This window comes from Macrobrachium rosenbergii, chromosome 9, assembly GCF_040412425.1.
Source record: "Macrobrachium rosenbergii isolate ZJJX-2024 chromosome 9, ASM4041242v1, whole genome shotgun sequence".
Lineage (NCBI taxonomy): Eukaryota > Metazoa > Arthropoda > Malacostraca > Decapoda > Palaemonidae > Macrobrachium > Macrobrachium rosenbergii.
Genome location: NC_089749.1, coordinates 9,756,801 through 9,773,858, shown reverse-complemented (window position 1 = coordinate 9,773,858; position 17,058 = coordinate 9,756,801). Strand labels below are relative to the sequence as shown.

The 17,058-nt window shown below is 35.3% G+C and overlaps 1 protein-coding gene across 4 annotated transcripts in view; it reads right to left on the bottom strand.

The window, feature by feature from the left end:
- MICU1 (Mitochondrial calcium uptake 1) overlaps positions 1-17,058 on the bottom strand; it is a 44,877-nt gene that overhangs the window by 25,576 nt on the left and 2,243 nt on the right. For 2 of the 4 annotated variants that reach the window (XM_067108366.1, XM_067108368.1), the window contains exons 2-6: positions 15,555-15,741; positions 14,770-14,916; positions 13,939-14,137; positions 12,325-12,487; positions 4,269-4,306 (exon numbers count right to left, since the gene is read on the bottom strand). In XM_067108366.1, the coding sequence (XP_066964467.1) occupies positions 4,269-4,306; positions 12,325-12,487; positions 13,939-14,137; positions 14,770-14,916; positions 15,555-15,715 (708 nt within the window). In that variant the 5' untranslated portion in view covers positions 15,716-15,741. Of the gene's footprint in view, positions 1-4,268; positions 4,307-8,120; positions 8,296-12,324; positions 12,488-13,938; positions 14,138-14,769; positions 14,917-15,554; positions 15,742-17,058 lie in introns of all 4 variants that reach the window. The other 2 variants (XM_067108365.1, XM_067108367.1) reach the window with 1 other exon arrangement.

Below are 17,058 nucleotides of genomic sequence, written 5' to 3'. Positions count from 1 at the left end.
TATACGAAGTAATGATAAAACCTGTATTTTAGGTCTGCAAGAGTGTCTCCCTTCAAAAAATGTGCATTTAAAACTGTTATCTCAGGCCTGCAAGGAGGTCTGTCCACTCACAAAATATGTATTTCTTCAATTACTGTAATGGCCTTTGGCTAAAACAGTGACTAGGATAAGCTTAGCCTGCCATCTCTTTTTAAATCTCACTGTTATTTCCACATCCGACACTGTAATCTCATGCCTGTTAAAGCAGTGAGATTAATATTATTGTTTGTGTGTTATGACGAAAATCTATCACTACAGCGTAAATGTATATCACAGATACTATTGGTCATACTAATGCAACTGTACATTTGGAATTAACTAAATAAACAATTTATTCCCTTGTCAGCAAAATGTCCTAATATTTTGGACTTTTGTCTTCACTTTAACCTTGTATCCTTTTCCTCTTTCTGAAAAACAGCCCTTTACCTCAAATCAAATAATCATCAGAGTCTGCTAAGATTACTACCATATCTTTGTTTTGCTTCTTATACACATACATATTACTCAACAAACAGTGAAGATTATGGTATGCATGACTTGGAAAAAAGATAATATTGCTTCCTGCCATATACAAATTAACTCGACTCTAACAAATACAGTACTGATTTAAGCTATGTAACATCCACCTTACATATATTCAATGTACAGGCTATACAATGAATATGACTCGCGAAAGACACCAAACCATGACCTGACCAACACTTACATTTTTATTTATTTATTAATTTGTTAATCTACCTGTTTTCTAATAACTGATCTCCTTTTTATGTATTTCCCGTTACCTTCTATTACTTCTTACGAATGAGCACCATATTCTTTGGAAGCTTGAATTTCAAGTCAGTGGCCCCTGTGGGCTTGTTCCTTGTGAATAATGTAGGATTCATGTTCTGAATAATAATAATAAAACGATTAAAGTTAAAGTTAAAAGATCTCCTGGGCTTCTGTAGGCTCATAAGGCAGGCGCCGATCTCCTGTTTCTTAGGCCGACAGCCGGTGGGGGACAGGTCCCAATGCCTATGACACGTGGCCAGTGCGTCGCTAGGCCCACTGTTTAACTCCCCAGCCCGAGGGCTAATAATAACAATGCAGCCAGGTACTCCTTCAGAGATATGACTGAAGTTTTCTAATAATATAATAAAAAAGAATAATAATACAGGCAGTCCTCGGTTATCGGCGGGGGTTCCGTTCTGGGGGTGTGATGATAACCGAAAATCGCCACTAACCGAAATTTGGCGATTTCTGGAGCCTTTTTGGCGATTTTCGGGGCTTATCGCCGCCGAAAAGTGCTGATTTTCGGTTATCGGTGCCTCTGTTAGGTATGTATCGGCGCCAATACCCAATTATCAGTGCCGATAAGCACAAATCGGCGATTTTAAGTGCCAAAAATTGCTGATTTTCATCGCTAGACAAGCGCCATAAAACCGGATCGCCATTAACTGAGTCTGCCATTAACCGGGGACTGTCTATAACTACAATGCAGCCAGCTACTCCTTCAGAGAGATGACTGAAGTTTTCTACCCTTTCCTAGGAAGCAGTCAAATTCAAGCTTTAGTACGGATGCCAGTACAAAACCGCAGCTTGTGAAGATGTTCAGAAAAAAAAAAAAAATTACTTAAAATGTAAAATAAAACCATGATATAACTCGGCCCAGCAGATTACTCAAAATTACATCCATACTGAATTAAGCCATACATTAGATTAATCAACACAATTTCAACAATTTCTACAGGTTCAATCTTCATTCTCTAGATTAGCAAAGCCAATAGGGTTATTTAACAATCATGATTTATGTCATAACTAAAGTTACCTTCGCGAATTAAAACCAATACAAAACAAAAAAGCTGTGCTATGAATCCCATAATTTCTAAAGCACTGGGTGGCAGAAAGCAAAGTAAAAATGTTTCAAATCAACATTTTACATTTTTACTTGGTCAACTAAAAACAAAATCTTTTGTCTTATGCTTACAAATCTGACTAACTTGCATTTTTCCATGAACTTTAAAGCAAACCTCTTGAGTGAAAAACCTCCCAATGCGGCAGTTCCACTGAAATCTTAAAGATAACTCCCATTCATTATCACCTTTATTTCAAGGGTACTGTACTTATATAAAATATAAACATTTTCAAGACCATAGTGCACCAAACTCACTGCTGGAAGATTAGCACCTAAACCTTACTAAAGAAACCAACAACTGAGAAAGACAAATACTAAACTAAGACTACAATTGGATTTGTCTCGATAACAGCGACGACTTACGAATTCAAGTATCTTACAAACACCATTGATGAGATTTAGATTTAAAAAAAAAATAAGGGAAATCATATCATAAACTTGTTTTAAATTATGGAAGTACGGTTAGCCTAAAATTCAACATATGGTTCATTCCCTTAAATCTCCTGAACCCCGTAATTAAAATCCATGACCAATTGTCTCCTAAATTTGGTTTCAAATTAATTAATAAACATAATTACTGCACCAATGCTCTTTCCTTGAATTTAGTTCTTATTTCTTGTTCTTGCAAGTTCTATTCTGCGCAGTCTCTTAAATAACAAAATTTGCTAACACTTTTTTTCCTTGGCCGCTCATTACTAATGTATGTGTTTTTACACCATTTTTCCCTGGACCTACTTTGTTTGATACTACAATACCACAACTTAGACGTCAAGGTTTTCCTTCTCATTCCCCAATATTTTCCCTCCAATTCGTTTTCTTTAAATTACCATTACCTAAGAGAATCATCACATCAAAACTACTTCTGATTCAGCTCCAACCAACACTGGTGAATGGGAACTTCTCTAGATATGCTAACAATGCTTTATCAAAGTACAGAGCCCATAAAAAGCAAACCTACTTCATAGCTATCGTTAACTCAACAAAACCAAAACAAACAATTTTCTGGTGAACAAAACCCAGATTCCAGTAAATTGAACTTAATCACCAACCTTAATCATTTTCAATTATAGCTTTATTCCAGTAGCAATTCACTGGCAAGTTCTTGAGTACAGTACTGTACCTAATCTCTGTATCTTTTAGGAAAAAACTGAAAATTCCTGTTTTTCATGTGGTAAACAAGTTAGCCGAGATGGAACTGACAATGTATTTTACGCTACATCTAGATCAGACTGTGCACATCGTTTCCGATATTCAAACTAGTGAAGTCACCACTTTCAAAAAGGAAAACCCTCCTTTCTTTACCACACATCAACAACTGTGGCCTTGTCCATGTTGAACACCGTATCATTTCAACTAAAGTCAAGTAAAAACTATCACATGAGGTATGAATACCTATTGTTAAATCACCAAGGAATTTATGCCTTTTTCGTTGTTCCTTACTCTCCCTACAATCAGCATTTCACCACAAATTTAAAGTTGCTATTGTAAGATTTTCAAGTTTCAAGTATCCATGTAGTCTTGAAATAATGATCGTCACATAATTCATATTTTTTCAAATGGATTTAAAGCTCTATAATAAAAAAAATAATTAATAAAACATGGCAAAATCAACTGAAAATAATTTACGACCTTCCAAACTTTATTTTCATCCCCATTCATCAAAAAATCACTGTAGCCTAACTCATTTCCATCATCACCACATAACCAATATTAAGACACACTCACACTCCAGTCGAATCTAAAGCTAAAGGCACATTAAATTCAGACTATAACAAAATCTTACCTTGGTCAACCATTTCAAGAATGAAAATTACAAAAAGCATCGTAACAGATCCATCATACAAAACTTCAATATATTCACTTGAAGGGTAAACAAAATCCTACAGCATTAGAGGTTGTTAAAAACCTATTACAGTACTGTATTCAATTAAATCAACAAAATCTTAGGGAACCAAAATGATATGTAACAGAACTGCAACTTGTTAATGTATTATCACAGCTGAAAATGTAAGGATCATCATTTTTGAACTCTACATATTATAAATAATTTGTATATCAATAAGCAATCAGAACACAAAAACTAAATTCATATTATAAGCTGTTAAATACTGTTAGTAACCCAGCCTATAGTTTTACCAATTTCAAAACAAACATTTAATTATCCATCTCAGTTTCAAAGAACTAAAATGAAAACTGAATATAATTACAGTGCAAGTAACTTCAAAACTAAACTCTATATTACTTTTCAAACCTACTTTTCTATGTTAAGTTTCCTTCGGTTACATCATACTAGGCCTAATCTCTAAGATGTAAAAAAAACAAAATCTTAACGTACCTTTGGGTCATACTTTTTAAACTGGTCAAGGCCAAGACCTGAAAAATAAAAAGAAGTCTGAAACAAGAAACAATAAATAGCTTCTGTTTTATTAACCTCAAGAGCAAAAATAGCAAATAATTATCAACTTATCTTGATTTCCATTACAATTTTCAGACAGTACTATGTTAAAATTCCACTGAATCATGTAAGTTTAAAATTACAATACAGGTACATAAAAAGAAAAACACCTCTATAAAAACAGGTTAAAGCAGAAAATTAAAAACAAACAAAAGGAAAGAAACATGCAGACTGTAATTCAATGCTCCACAAAAGCAGGTGTCGAATGCATGCAAATAAAGAAAAAAACTGCGGCAGTACTACAAGCGTGTTTTTGTTTCAGAACAATACAGTATTCATAGAGAATCTGGCACAATGGTACTCTCAGTTACAAAGGCACGGAACCTTAAAAAAAAAAGAAAAATACTCTTATCTAAGCCCGACGTACACAGGAAGGCAATATCTCAGAGAACCTGAAGTTAGTCGCTCTCCTATGACCTTGTTTTTGTTGCTTTAATTCAATCAGACTCTAAAACTGGTTACTGTTATTACACTACCGTACTACAGAGAAGCACACGCAAATGAAATATTACTACAGGCTGAAAATCATTTATCTGAAGTGTTTCAGATTTTGTATGCACTCAAGTCCTGTTGATACAGCATCTGTGGGGAAATGTATTTACAATAAAAGGACAATTACTCTTGAACAAAGAGTAATACAGTTTCTTGTAACACTGAGCATCAAGAACGAAATAAATCTTCACTTCTAAAGAAAAAAAAAATCTCATCAAAATGTTTCCCTTACCATCCACCCTGTAATTTTAAGCGTAATAATGATTTATCACAATGATACTGCTACCTATTTGATATGGCTTTGGAAAATTTTAAAAACTCCTTAACATGTCCAAAACTCACTTGTCAGTTGAATACGCTAGGCAATTATATATTCATTATGACTGAAAGACTGTGTACAATAAGTATTGTTCTTTATTCACTGATTAATATAGTGATGCCAATCACATTTTATTTTGGGACAGCTTTATCAAAACTGGAATAAACTAACACTATACAATTCAAGGGAAAATGATTTATATTGGCTGCACACTGTGGTGTTTTGTGTGTAAATTCTCCATTTGTGGCCATGTCATGTCACCACTACAAAATTTTCAGATTTTGGAAGTTTTGTTGTTTGATAAAGGATTCTCAACCTGTAGCGGAATACTGAAGTTTGTAAATACAGCATTTTGTCATGAAATTATGTATTACTTAAGCGCATAGGTATAGTTTACATGATGATTAAGAAAAATCAAGTATCTCAATTTCTCTCTTCACCAAACCACATGGAAGAGACCAGAAGTGGCTTGGTGGGGGGTTAAATATATAATATACTGTACATAAGTTTTTCATTTTCTCTGCTCTTGTGAAATACTGTACATCAAAGTCTCTTTTACTTTTGTTAAGACTGCAACTTACTTGTACAGTAATACAACTAATATATATTGTTGCACTACCCAAAAATGATTTTATGACTTTGACAAAATCAAATTTTGTCACAAATTTATCCATCTACATAGGTGTTAACTGCATCAAAAGGTATCACAACTTAACCAGACAAAGAAAATAATGTGAGGTTTTACAAAGAATACGTTGGAAAAAAAAAAGATTTTTAAGATGTTATTAAAATAATTAATGACTGGTAAAACCCAATGCAGAAAACCCAAAACAAAAGACTTACTACTAAATAAATAGCGTAAAACAGCACATTCAAAAGAAAAAGACAGCGCGTACTTTCTTCAGACAACAGTTAACAACAGCGCAGAGAAGGAAAGCTCTCTCCTCACATATGCACACTAAATCTTAGGTTTCATACGCATCGCACATACGAAACAATTAGACAGCCCTTCCAAACAGACGCTGAAGTTGAAGCTGCAAGGTCAGAAGCCCTTTCGGTTCGTGAAACTCAAGCAAAAAGTAGCTCCAACACTTCCAGAGCCGTGTGAAAGCAGGTCAGCCGTATTTGGCCACCACTATGGGCACTTAGGTGTGCTCTTAATGATGCAACAACAGGAATTCAGAATGAAAAATCTTGTTATTAGTAACAGAAGTCCTAATTCATATGAGAGAATTGTTAACCTGAAGTACAACATGAGTTCTCTTGTAAGTAAAGCAATAAGGTGATGTTTATTAAGACAAACAGTCAGCCCACTTCAAAACAAATTAGTTTGCACAATATATACAGAATATATACATGATAATTCACCTAAATTCTTCCTACCCCAGTTATTTTAAATCAAATGGTCAACTAAGGTACTTTTAACTTTACGTGTCTTGCCACTCAATTTATTCACAGTGAACTGAATACAGTTATATTCAGCAACCCCTCTAAGCTTGCCTTATCTACAAGACAAGCATTTTAATCAGCAAGTACTTGTAAATCTTTGCATGTACCAAGACAGCATACTGAAAGTGAATTGAAAAAAAAATGAATACTTCTAACTAACAACATTGAAATCTATTTATGAAAGCTATAACCTTATCTCCAGGAACCGTCCTAGGCCACTATACACATGCCATATGATATTAATTACAGTTTTTACACCAAATCTTTAGGATCCAAGAAGATTATTTCAATATCCTAATACTGTATCAACTAATTCATGACAGACTTTATAAAGGGCAAAGTTGGCATACACAACATACCTCTGGGAGCAACCCTGTTCACACTCTTTTGAGAATGTATATTCTTCCTTAAAATTGGCTAACATATCTTTTACTGAAAATTTACCAAGATCCAACCATATATATTACCTATTTCTGTTTGGTTCATGATAAATGAGCTGGTTGTAATCACTTTTTTCCATGTTCCCAGTTCATAAGTGTTACTAATATCTATTAATACCAACCATTAAATTAAAAAAAGTAAATTTCAAACGTCTTTCTAAATCTCTAAGTGTATGGCTTCCAAGTCACTCACGATAATGATGAAAAAAAATAGGCATATACTTAAAATTAGTGTACAAAGAACTTACTCATATTAATGACCTACCACATCTTTGCTACAAATAATACTGTAATTCAATCCTACTTCTGCAGAGATCCTAATCAACACTACACTTCTTACACGATTCTGCAATCCATTAGGGATAGCTTCTGCAATGCATTGGGTTATGCTAATGTAACTACAGCAGTGTACTTGACTTAAACTTCAGTTCTTCCTTAAGTTAAAAAGCAAAGCACAAAAATTACACCTAAAATTCAACCTAGTGACGAATTTCTCGAGTTTAAAACTTTCGAAATATTATAACCCAATTCTAAACTACAGAGTACATGGTCTCAAAACTACTGTAGTGCAGTTTTTCAAAGCTTTCAACTGCTCGGCCTGTGAATCTAAGTAAAGTATTAAATTAACAACCATTCCTGCTGTCACTAATACATGTCATTTTTCTCATTATGCTATTGGTAGCTTCCCCTAACCCTGCTACCTATTCCTTCCAACCATTTTCTGCAATGCTTAAATCATTTAATTTTCCCCCCACATCAAAGGAGACTGAATAAGGACTCAAACATTTGGTTTTCTGCAATACCATCGCCACATCAGACATTTTAGAAGCCAGTAAAAATCCAAAACAAACCTCAACAGAAACACTGAGGGACATGAAAAAGCAGAAAAACAAATACTATACCTTCCAATTCAACGTCTCCCACGAAATGAAGTACGTACTGCACACAATCAACTGTTAACTACTGAAACCCTTCAAGTACACCACAGGATTCATTAGAGAACTCTTATACCCTTTACTCGGAAACTCCTACCATTTGGCTGTTGCATTCCTGGGGTCAATGATCGCAGCAAATCATCAGGAGTCATGTACACCACGGTCTTTTCCGCCCCATTGGCGGTCTTTTGGACGAGCTTGACGGTAGCAAAGTAGCGGAAAATTTTATCTGGCGTTGAAAAAGCCCGGATTCTGTTTTCATACTCTATGATCTACGGCAGAAAAGAAAAAAGAAACACCTTCTAATACTGACACACGCAAAAGAAAGTAAAAAAAAAAAAAAAGAACCCCCTCCTTAAGAGGATCAAGAGGTTTGCATGCAACATTTCACAGAGCATGCAAAATGCCAAAAATGGTCTAGGAAAAATGTAATCTATAAAACAAGAAAATACAGATCCACAGTGACCAACAAGAAGAATCAAACAAAAGGTGTTCTTCATAGCAATCAAAGGAGAAAAACAATCCAAACTATTCAATTTATCACTGCGTCACACGAACATTCTACAATGCAGAAACTGAAAGGAAATGGAACAAAATTAAGTATCATTAAACAGGACCCCTCTGACATCAGAAAAGCTACTGTGCTACAAATGAGAAATTGCAGGGCTGTAAGAGAAGAAATGCTTCAAATCATAAAAAGTAATAAACAAGATACACAAAATACTAAATCATACTTGTACTATTGTACCACAGAGAAAGCAATGCAAGTTGTAAATACACTATGTCTAATTCATACAAGTTATGTCGTTTTTCCACAAAAACATGTGCCTGTGCCTAAAATAAAAAAAAACAAGCAGATACTCTCTAGCACACTAAAAGTCATCCTATTGTCTGCTAAAATCTTGGTGTAGATGACAAGTATTCTTTTTTTTTGATGGTTGAAAATTTTTAAAGTTTTGAGTTTTGAGCCTTACTCAAGGGTCTTTCCTGTGAAGACTGAACACCCTTAAAAATTCTAATTTACTGTACACAATTATCGTTATTACACAGCATTTTAACCAGACCAATGAGTTAAGTTCTTAGGCTCTCACAGGGTTGATACTACCTATAATGTGCCATGCACAGCCCAATTTTGGCAGTATGAAAGGTTCTTTGCATCACCCCCCTAGGATCCCATCAGCATTAGTATACTTTCTACTTCGTTGGTCTCTCACTAAGCTGTCCAGCTCCTTTGACTTTATAATCCTCCATTTTTCACCTCCCATTAAAAATATCAGGTGAGACCCATGAAAGTATCGTGATATTAACAGAGCAAAGCAAAGTTACAAACATACGCAGGTGGACTGGAGACCGAAATAAAAGGAATGTAAGACAAAGTTATATGGCTGAAACGGCAATGCAATGAACCTTATGCGCTGCTTCAGGTGTTCAGCAGCTTGAGTCACATTATAGGGAGTAACCCACCTACAAGGTCTATTTACCTTACACAAACTACAGTTCCAACAATATTCATATGGGAAACAATATTCTTACACTAACAAAGCTATATACAATAACTAAGTGAACTAGAAATTTAAATGTTGAGCCTTTTGGGATTTCAACAATCTAAAAACTGAGATTACAGTATGATGTCAACTGATACCATGCAAATTCCATCCACTGAGATTACAATGATGTCACATGACATCATATATAGAAAAAATAACCAACCATAAATATCTGGACGTCATGTGACACTGGGGTGGCACCTTGCGTGTACTTTTATATAGACATGTTGTGGACCTCCCAAACAAATTTCAAGAGTTAAGAAATCATTAAAATTCAACAAAATTTATGAGCTTATTATTACTTTGACTCCTAAGCACTGAGAGGGTAAAGCAGCAAACTCTCCATTAGTCTGGGAACTAACATGTACACAGTTATGACTGTCCTCAGAACTGGAAGCGATTTAGTGGCGAGTGATTGTATGTACAAGAGTTGACATGAACACACACACAGCTGACTGGCCAGTTATTTCAGCACTAATCTGTCGAACATAAAGTATTTACAAAATGTACAGTGCTTACCATATGATCGAAAGAGTTAAGAAAATCATGACTATACCACAAAGAACCAGAGATCGAGACTGTTCATTTCAACAACCTGTGGCCTTCAGACTAGTAGGCAAAATAGAGAGACTTCTGAATTAGCCTTGCCCTATGACCATCATCACCTGAGACTTTGCCAGATTCACTTTTTATTGACAATGTGTTCGGAAGTGCCTTTTGCTCTGCTGGTAGACTTGGATCCTGCTTTATCTGGTTTGTGGGAACTCCGCCTACATTTACTCCTGGATCAATTTTTAGCTACTCACAATAGGCTAGTTAGTGAAATGATTTCTTTCAATTTTGGTTAGTACTGTGGCTTCTAAATATCACCCTCACAAAACTTAGCCTATCAGCCCACACAACTGATTCGCTAAGTTTTGTTTTAAATCAAAGTCCAAAATTCTATACAGTGATGAATAAATTAACTTGATGTCCAAACACATAGTAGTTGGAACAAACTCCCCAAATGCAAATGATACGAAAATATCTGTGAACCTGTGTCCCTTTGGTTACATCGCACACCCCATGACCGAGAAATGTTTTTTAGAGGCTCTGAAGTTCTCCCTTGGTAACAAAATATTTTTTCATATTTAAATTATTTGGAGGACTGGCCAACAATAAATGAAAAAATAAACACGTACACATGTAAATGTATTAAGTACAGCTGCTTATTACTCTAGGTTCTGTAAAAAATACAAAACTCATTCAGTGTACAGTACCATTTACAAAATGACAACCAGTTGCAAATATAACCATAGTGTAACATCATATTCTGTACCTAATGATCCCACAATATCCTTAAGACAATGAAAAAAGCCAAGAAAAATGAAAAATTATATTTTAACATCATATAGTTAAACCTGAAATAAATGTACCAGTATACAGAGCATGAATTATGCATCTCAACAGCCTGACATAGGTAAAACTATTTAAATACAATCACATCAATGAGAGTAAAGTGCCAATTGTTGGAAATAACTTTCTGAATACTGTATAGTGCCCAACAAAGAAAACCACTTGCTGTTAATAAGCTGTACAGTGACTTATTGTTTCTAATTCCTAAGATGCAACATTACCTTATGCAGACATCAAGTTACACCCCTTCACTTTGACATCCACGTAGTTCAACCTAATTCCAGATTAATAAAGCAATTATTACCATTCTGTGACCGTTCATTCCGATTTCTTACATGAGGAACTTCCCTTTAATAAGGCTCAATACTCTCAACCTGAACTCAGCTGAGAAAATAACTAGACGTAGAAAACTACATTTGGGATTTTTCCAGAAAATATCTGATACCTACTACAAACTAAAGGGAAGCTAAAACGTTTAGCAAATACAGTAATCAAAATTCTACAATGCTTCTTGATTGGAAAAAAAATCCCAATATTAACCCAACTGAGTTCACTTCATGAATATATCTTATGTGAAATGGAGATATGTGATCAATTAGTCTTTCTGTGGCATAAACCTTTACATATGTACAAGTCATCCTGTTTACTAGTGTGATGCAAGTCGACCTAAATCTAGGGGCCTGTGTTCCATTCCAGGGTCAAGATGCATACCTGCAGGAGTTCTACAATGCCAAATGTGAGAGAGAGAAATCCTTCTTTAAAATGTCTGAATTTGCTTGTAGTACAAGAAGGTAAGACAATGGGATTCACAAACTTTAGTACACAAAAATTTCAGGAATTTAACCTTCAAATACTACATGGAACAAAAAATATTTTCAAGTGTCTATATATTTTATCATAGGTATTCCAATGCAGTCAACTGAAACAAGGGTTTTTGTTCTGACACTCCAACAAATATGCATCTGACAGAATACCAACAGCTTGAAAAATAAATCTGACTCTACAATCAAAAGACTTTGCATTACAAAACTACACTTGAGAATCCTTACCCAACTTGAAAAAAATATCGAATTAATTTACATTGATCTTAAGGCACAAGATGTCTTAGATTGCAGAATCAGATCTACAAAAAAAAAAAAAAAAGGAAACTGGGGTGACTGACGTCAGATGGGTATACTGCATGAAATAAGCACTATAGAGCCAGTCAAGGAAGAACTGTTGGCTTACAATGCAATGTCCATCGAACAACAGATGGACATCCATCATTCTAAAAACATCAACCCAAATATACTGAGGGGTACACATTTTCGTAACCGAATGCTCCGTAGTCAAGCAAGGAGGCTGAGTGGAGCGTCTTACCCTCCGGCTGCTTGATGCCCGGAGTTATGCAGCGGAGGAAATCATCAGGGGTCATAAAAATCTCATGATCCCCATGATCGCCATAAACCTTCAGGGTTGCAAAGTAACGAAAAATCTTGTCTGGGGTGGAATACTGACGAATGCGATTCTCATACTCAATTATCTGCAATTCACGATTAGGGTTTTGCTTGCCAGGTCATCAATTCTTTGACTACATCTAAAGTGTGAAGAGAAATGGCTAAATATGGCAAAGACACACTGACTAATGAACAATATAATCTTCAGAGAAAGAATTCACTAAAATTCATTAGCACATTATATATCGTTGTATGGCTCTTAAGGAATGAACAAAAAATATTCTGTAGACAATACATAATGAAAAATACAAAATTAGGTTTCTTGCACCTTAACTAACCTTTAAAAATTGGAACAAACCACTTAAGAAAAGAAATTGCCAATTAGTTGCTTTACTCAATACATAAGGGCACCTTTGACTGAACTTCTAGAAGTTCAGTTTCAAAGAATGGAGATTGTACTGGCATAAACACAAAAGAATGGTTATCAAGCCCTTGAATAATACTTCAAACATTGTAGATACATTTGTCATTACACACATTAACATTCTTATGTCGAGACTTTCCCCATGCTTTTCTCCCTAGTGCACTGTCAGCACGAATTTCATTATATTTAAGTAACTTTTCTGAATCTACTGCATAATGATGGTTGGTGGATTACGTGTGTAGTTCAAAAACTTAAACCAACCAAACTTATTTGTCCATTCTAAGTACACCTGCAACCTACCTAAAACATACCTTCTTTCAGTAACAATGTATTTATGTTTTTGCATGTGGTATGAATGATTTATGATCTTATGCGTTCCAGTCAGTCAATAAGAATTTGGTATACTGTAAAACAGTTTGTTTCATCACAACCCAGTTATTCATAGGTTGGCTTATTTTTTAGGAGGAAAAAATCCAGTCACTTGCAATGCTCAAGACTGGGTGGAATTTACAGTGCATGCTCCTTCCTGCATATGATGCCCTTTTTTATGTGCATGTATGATTAAGATAATGTGAACTATTTAAGATAATGTGAACTATTTGAAATGAGAGCAAAACTTAAGTATCATTACGGCAATTTTTGGGATGTTTACTTTTTAAAAATACTAAGAAACAGTTTCAAATAAGCATTCACCAACAACCTTTACATAAGATGAAGTGAAAAATAAACACAAATAAATGACTCAGAAAACTTGGTTTACACCACATGCAGTGTAAGTATAACTTTTAACTGTAGGCTGGCAATTTTACTTCTTATGTGGTTTATTCCAATATTAGGTAGGAGTTAAGGCATATGATAAGTAACACAAGGGTTCTATGTATAAATATTAACTGTGACGACTTGTTACAGGTCACGTTGCCCTAGTTTTCAAATAGAGAAGTAGAGTGCATGTAATTCTTCAGGAATAAATCTTATTGCTTCCAAGTCATTTTTACACAATATACACAAAACTGGCTACATAAATTAATATCAATTGTTTCACGAACAAAGTATATTCCTTCAAGATAAATGAATCAAACAAATATCGAACTGGCCAACGTTCAACACCCTTACCTTTCTGTCTCTGAATCCGACACGCTTCTTCTTCCTGGGTTCCTCGGCTCCGGCATCTTCTCCTTCCGAGTCCTCAGAGGTTGACTCCAAAGAGTCTTCTGAATGTTCTGCCTCCTCTTTGGTGAAACTCTCCTGCTGATGCTCGGCCGCATCTGTTTCAGAGACTTCTGCTGCCTCGACAGTTAAAAACTTCCAAATCCTAAACAGAGAACAAAATGTTAGAGAAATTATTTCTAAGTTATGGATAATGTAACTCATACCACAAGTCAAATAAACATGTAACTAAAATAAATTTTTTCTTGAAAATCTAGCAACAGATCAATTGGTGTTAAAGAAAGAAATATTGTTTTAAAACATAGTTATGCTACAACCTCTTCTTTACTCTGCATAAATTTACATCATCTCATGTACAATTAACAAGAAGTACAGAATATTAAACTATTACCGGTACTCAAACAATAAATACAGCATGTTGGATTTTCAACACAATCACGACACATAAAAGAAAATACTACACACATAATAAAGACAGCTAGCATAACCTGGAAAAATGTAATACAGGCAGTCCCCGGTTATTGAAAGCGGGGGTTCTGTTTTCAGGGTGTGATGATAACCGAAAATCGCGCTAACGAAAATTGCGATTTGTTTTTGGGGTTATCAGCACGGCAGCTGGTTTCGGTTGTGCGCCAATACCAAGTATCGGCGCCAATGGAAATCAGCGATTTTGAGCAAGTGCCCGATTTTCGTCGCTACCAAAGCGCCATAAAACTGGATCGCTGTTAACCGAGTCGGCCGTTAACCGGGGACTGCCTGTAAAGGTACCATAATTACCGTTTCCAGCTGAAGGAAAAGTAAATTATTCCTGCCCCTATAATAAAGTAATATATCTTGGTAAATCTCTTCGCAGGCGGCTCTCCAGCGTGTCCAAAGTTTTTGTAGCCCCTCTCTTGCTCTGTCTCTGCAGTTGAGGTGAGATACCTGAAAAAATAAGTATATTTGGAATAATAAATCTCTTAATACAATAAACAATATACCTACAGCAAAGCCTATCCAGTCTCTTTGAAGTCTCACAAAATATAAAACACACATTGCCCTACACTTCCTGCATTTGTTTCAGCACAAAACACATCCCAATTTCATGGACCATGAAATCTCTAACTACCATCATCTGTTCACTAAACAAAGACAAAAGCAGTAAGCAGAAGGAGATGCTCTAAGATCCCACAGTCTCCAGTAATTACCTGTCTCATGGAAGTCAAAATAGACCAAATTAAAAATCCTTACATGAAAGCGTAGGTTCATACATGTGTTGGAACAAATAGCGGAACTAATTCTAGGACAAAATTTTACTGCAGAAGGCACAGTTACCAGACTAGGAATTAAACTTTTGAAAACTGCTGTGACCCGATTACTATAACATCTACTGGTAATAAAAGCAGCTACATAACTTGTTAAACACAACTGCTGATTGAAAATTAATGGACAAACAAAACTTATTAAACTCAAGTTTCAAAAACATTTGACCTGAACTAAAACTTTCAGAGAACGCTTGCATTTAAAACTGTACACACGTTTCACTTGGAAATGCAATGGCCAATTAGTCCATGTCAACTTACCTATTGCCGTCTCTTCTCCGAGCGCTCGTCAGCGCTGAATACCCCCTAACACTACATGGCCTAGGCACCAGGGTACTGTCAAGACTGGTAAAACGACCGGCAGGAAGTGACCCTCGTTCTCGAGTGAGGGTTGGCAGTACTCTAAGGAGCGTTCCCCTCATCAGGCTCTTTTTCAGGTAATCAAACTCTGTAAAATAAAATAACAGTCAATAATTGTCATATTACCCTAAAACACTTTGCTGAACATTTGGTAACCTCCAGTGATACACTGCTTCATTAAGTGCATTTCAACATAAGGTCTGAGGATAAACTGGGTGCAATATACCGTAGTATTCATTTCCTTATACTAAAGGTAGGACTAGGCTATTTCATCAAATACATCAACTCAAGTCAAATAAACGTATGTTTCCCATTCAGTTTCATCTATACTATACTTCTCAATACTATATGTGATTAAAAAACTGAGGGCAGTACTTTAGTTGAAATCAAATTTTGTAACAATGTAGTATCAAACGCTTATTGTATTTTGTACTTCTACATTTCGGAAACTGTTTCGTACAGATGTGAAAAATTAAAAGTGTGAAATATGGGGCATATGGACCAGCACTGGACTAAGGAGGCTATTCAGCGCACCACAGTTATGCAAATGAATTCATAATTAAAAAAATATCCACTACTAAAACATCAGCCTATGCTCATACTAATACACAAAAATTATTCATTTCATTTGCAGATTCATATAAAAAAAATTATCATATAAATAAAAATACCAATTCTTTTGAAAGACCCAAGCAAAACTTCTTCACCCAAAACCTGAAGTGCGCAAGGCAGGTATGCCCGAACCTCAATCTAGTAAATACTATGTCCTTTTGGACAACATTACAACTTATGGGCAAGGGCTAGGCTAATATTATCACTAATGCTTTTGTATTTTTATTCATGTCAATGTGGATGGACAACCATCTTTCAAGCAACTTCCTTGAACGTATGGGAGACATTTTTTGATATATGATCACTACTTAATTTTAATAGCCCCAATGCCCTCTCAACTTCACAAATTCTTTGCACTTTTTGGACACACTTGTCCTAAAAAGCCTTAGATCCAAGTGCAAGAAATATGAACGGATTGTGATGTCTGGTAACTACTTTTAATTAACCTCTCTCCACCTTTCGTTTCCCGAAATCAGCTGCTCATAGGCCTATGTATCCATGATGTCATACTCATACCCACAGAATGTTTATGGCTTCCTAGACTACTTACCAGATTTTAAATAAAAACTAAAGGCAGTAGAACATATTCAAGTCGAAAACAGGCAAGAATCTGGCAGCGGTTGTAGTCTGCAGTTTTACTGGCAGTTCTAACCGGCGCTTCAAACAATTATCAAACATTTGCCTTAGATTTGTTCCCATTTACAGTCCCTGACCCTTTTTCAACTTGTCTGTGGTATGTATGTATAAGGGTATTATTTTATAAGTTGCCAATACAAGATATGAAATTGTAATC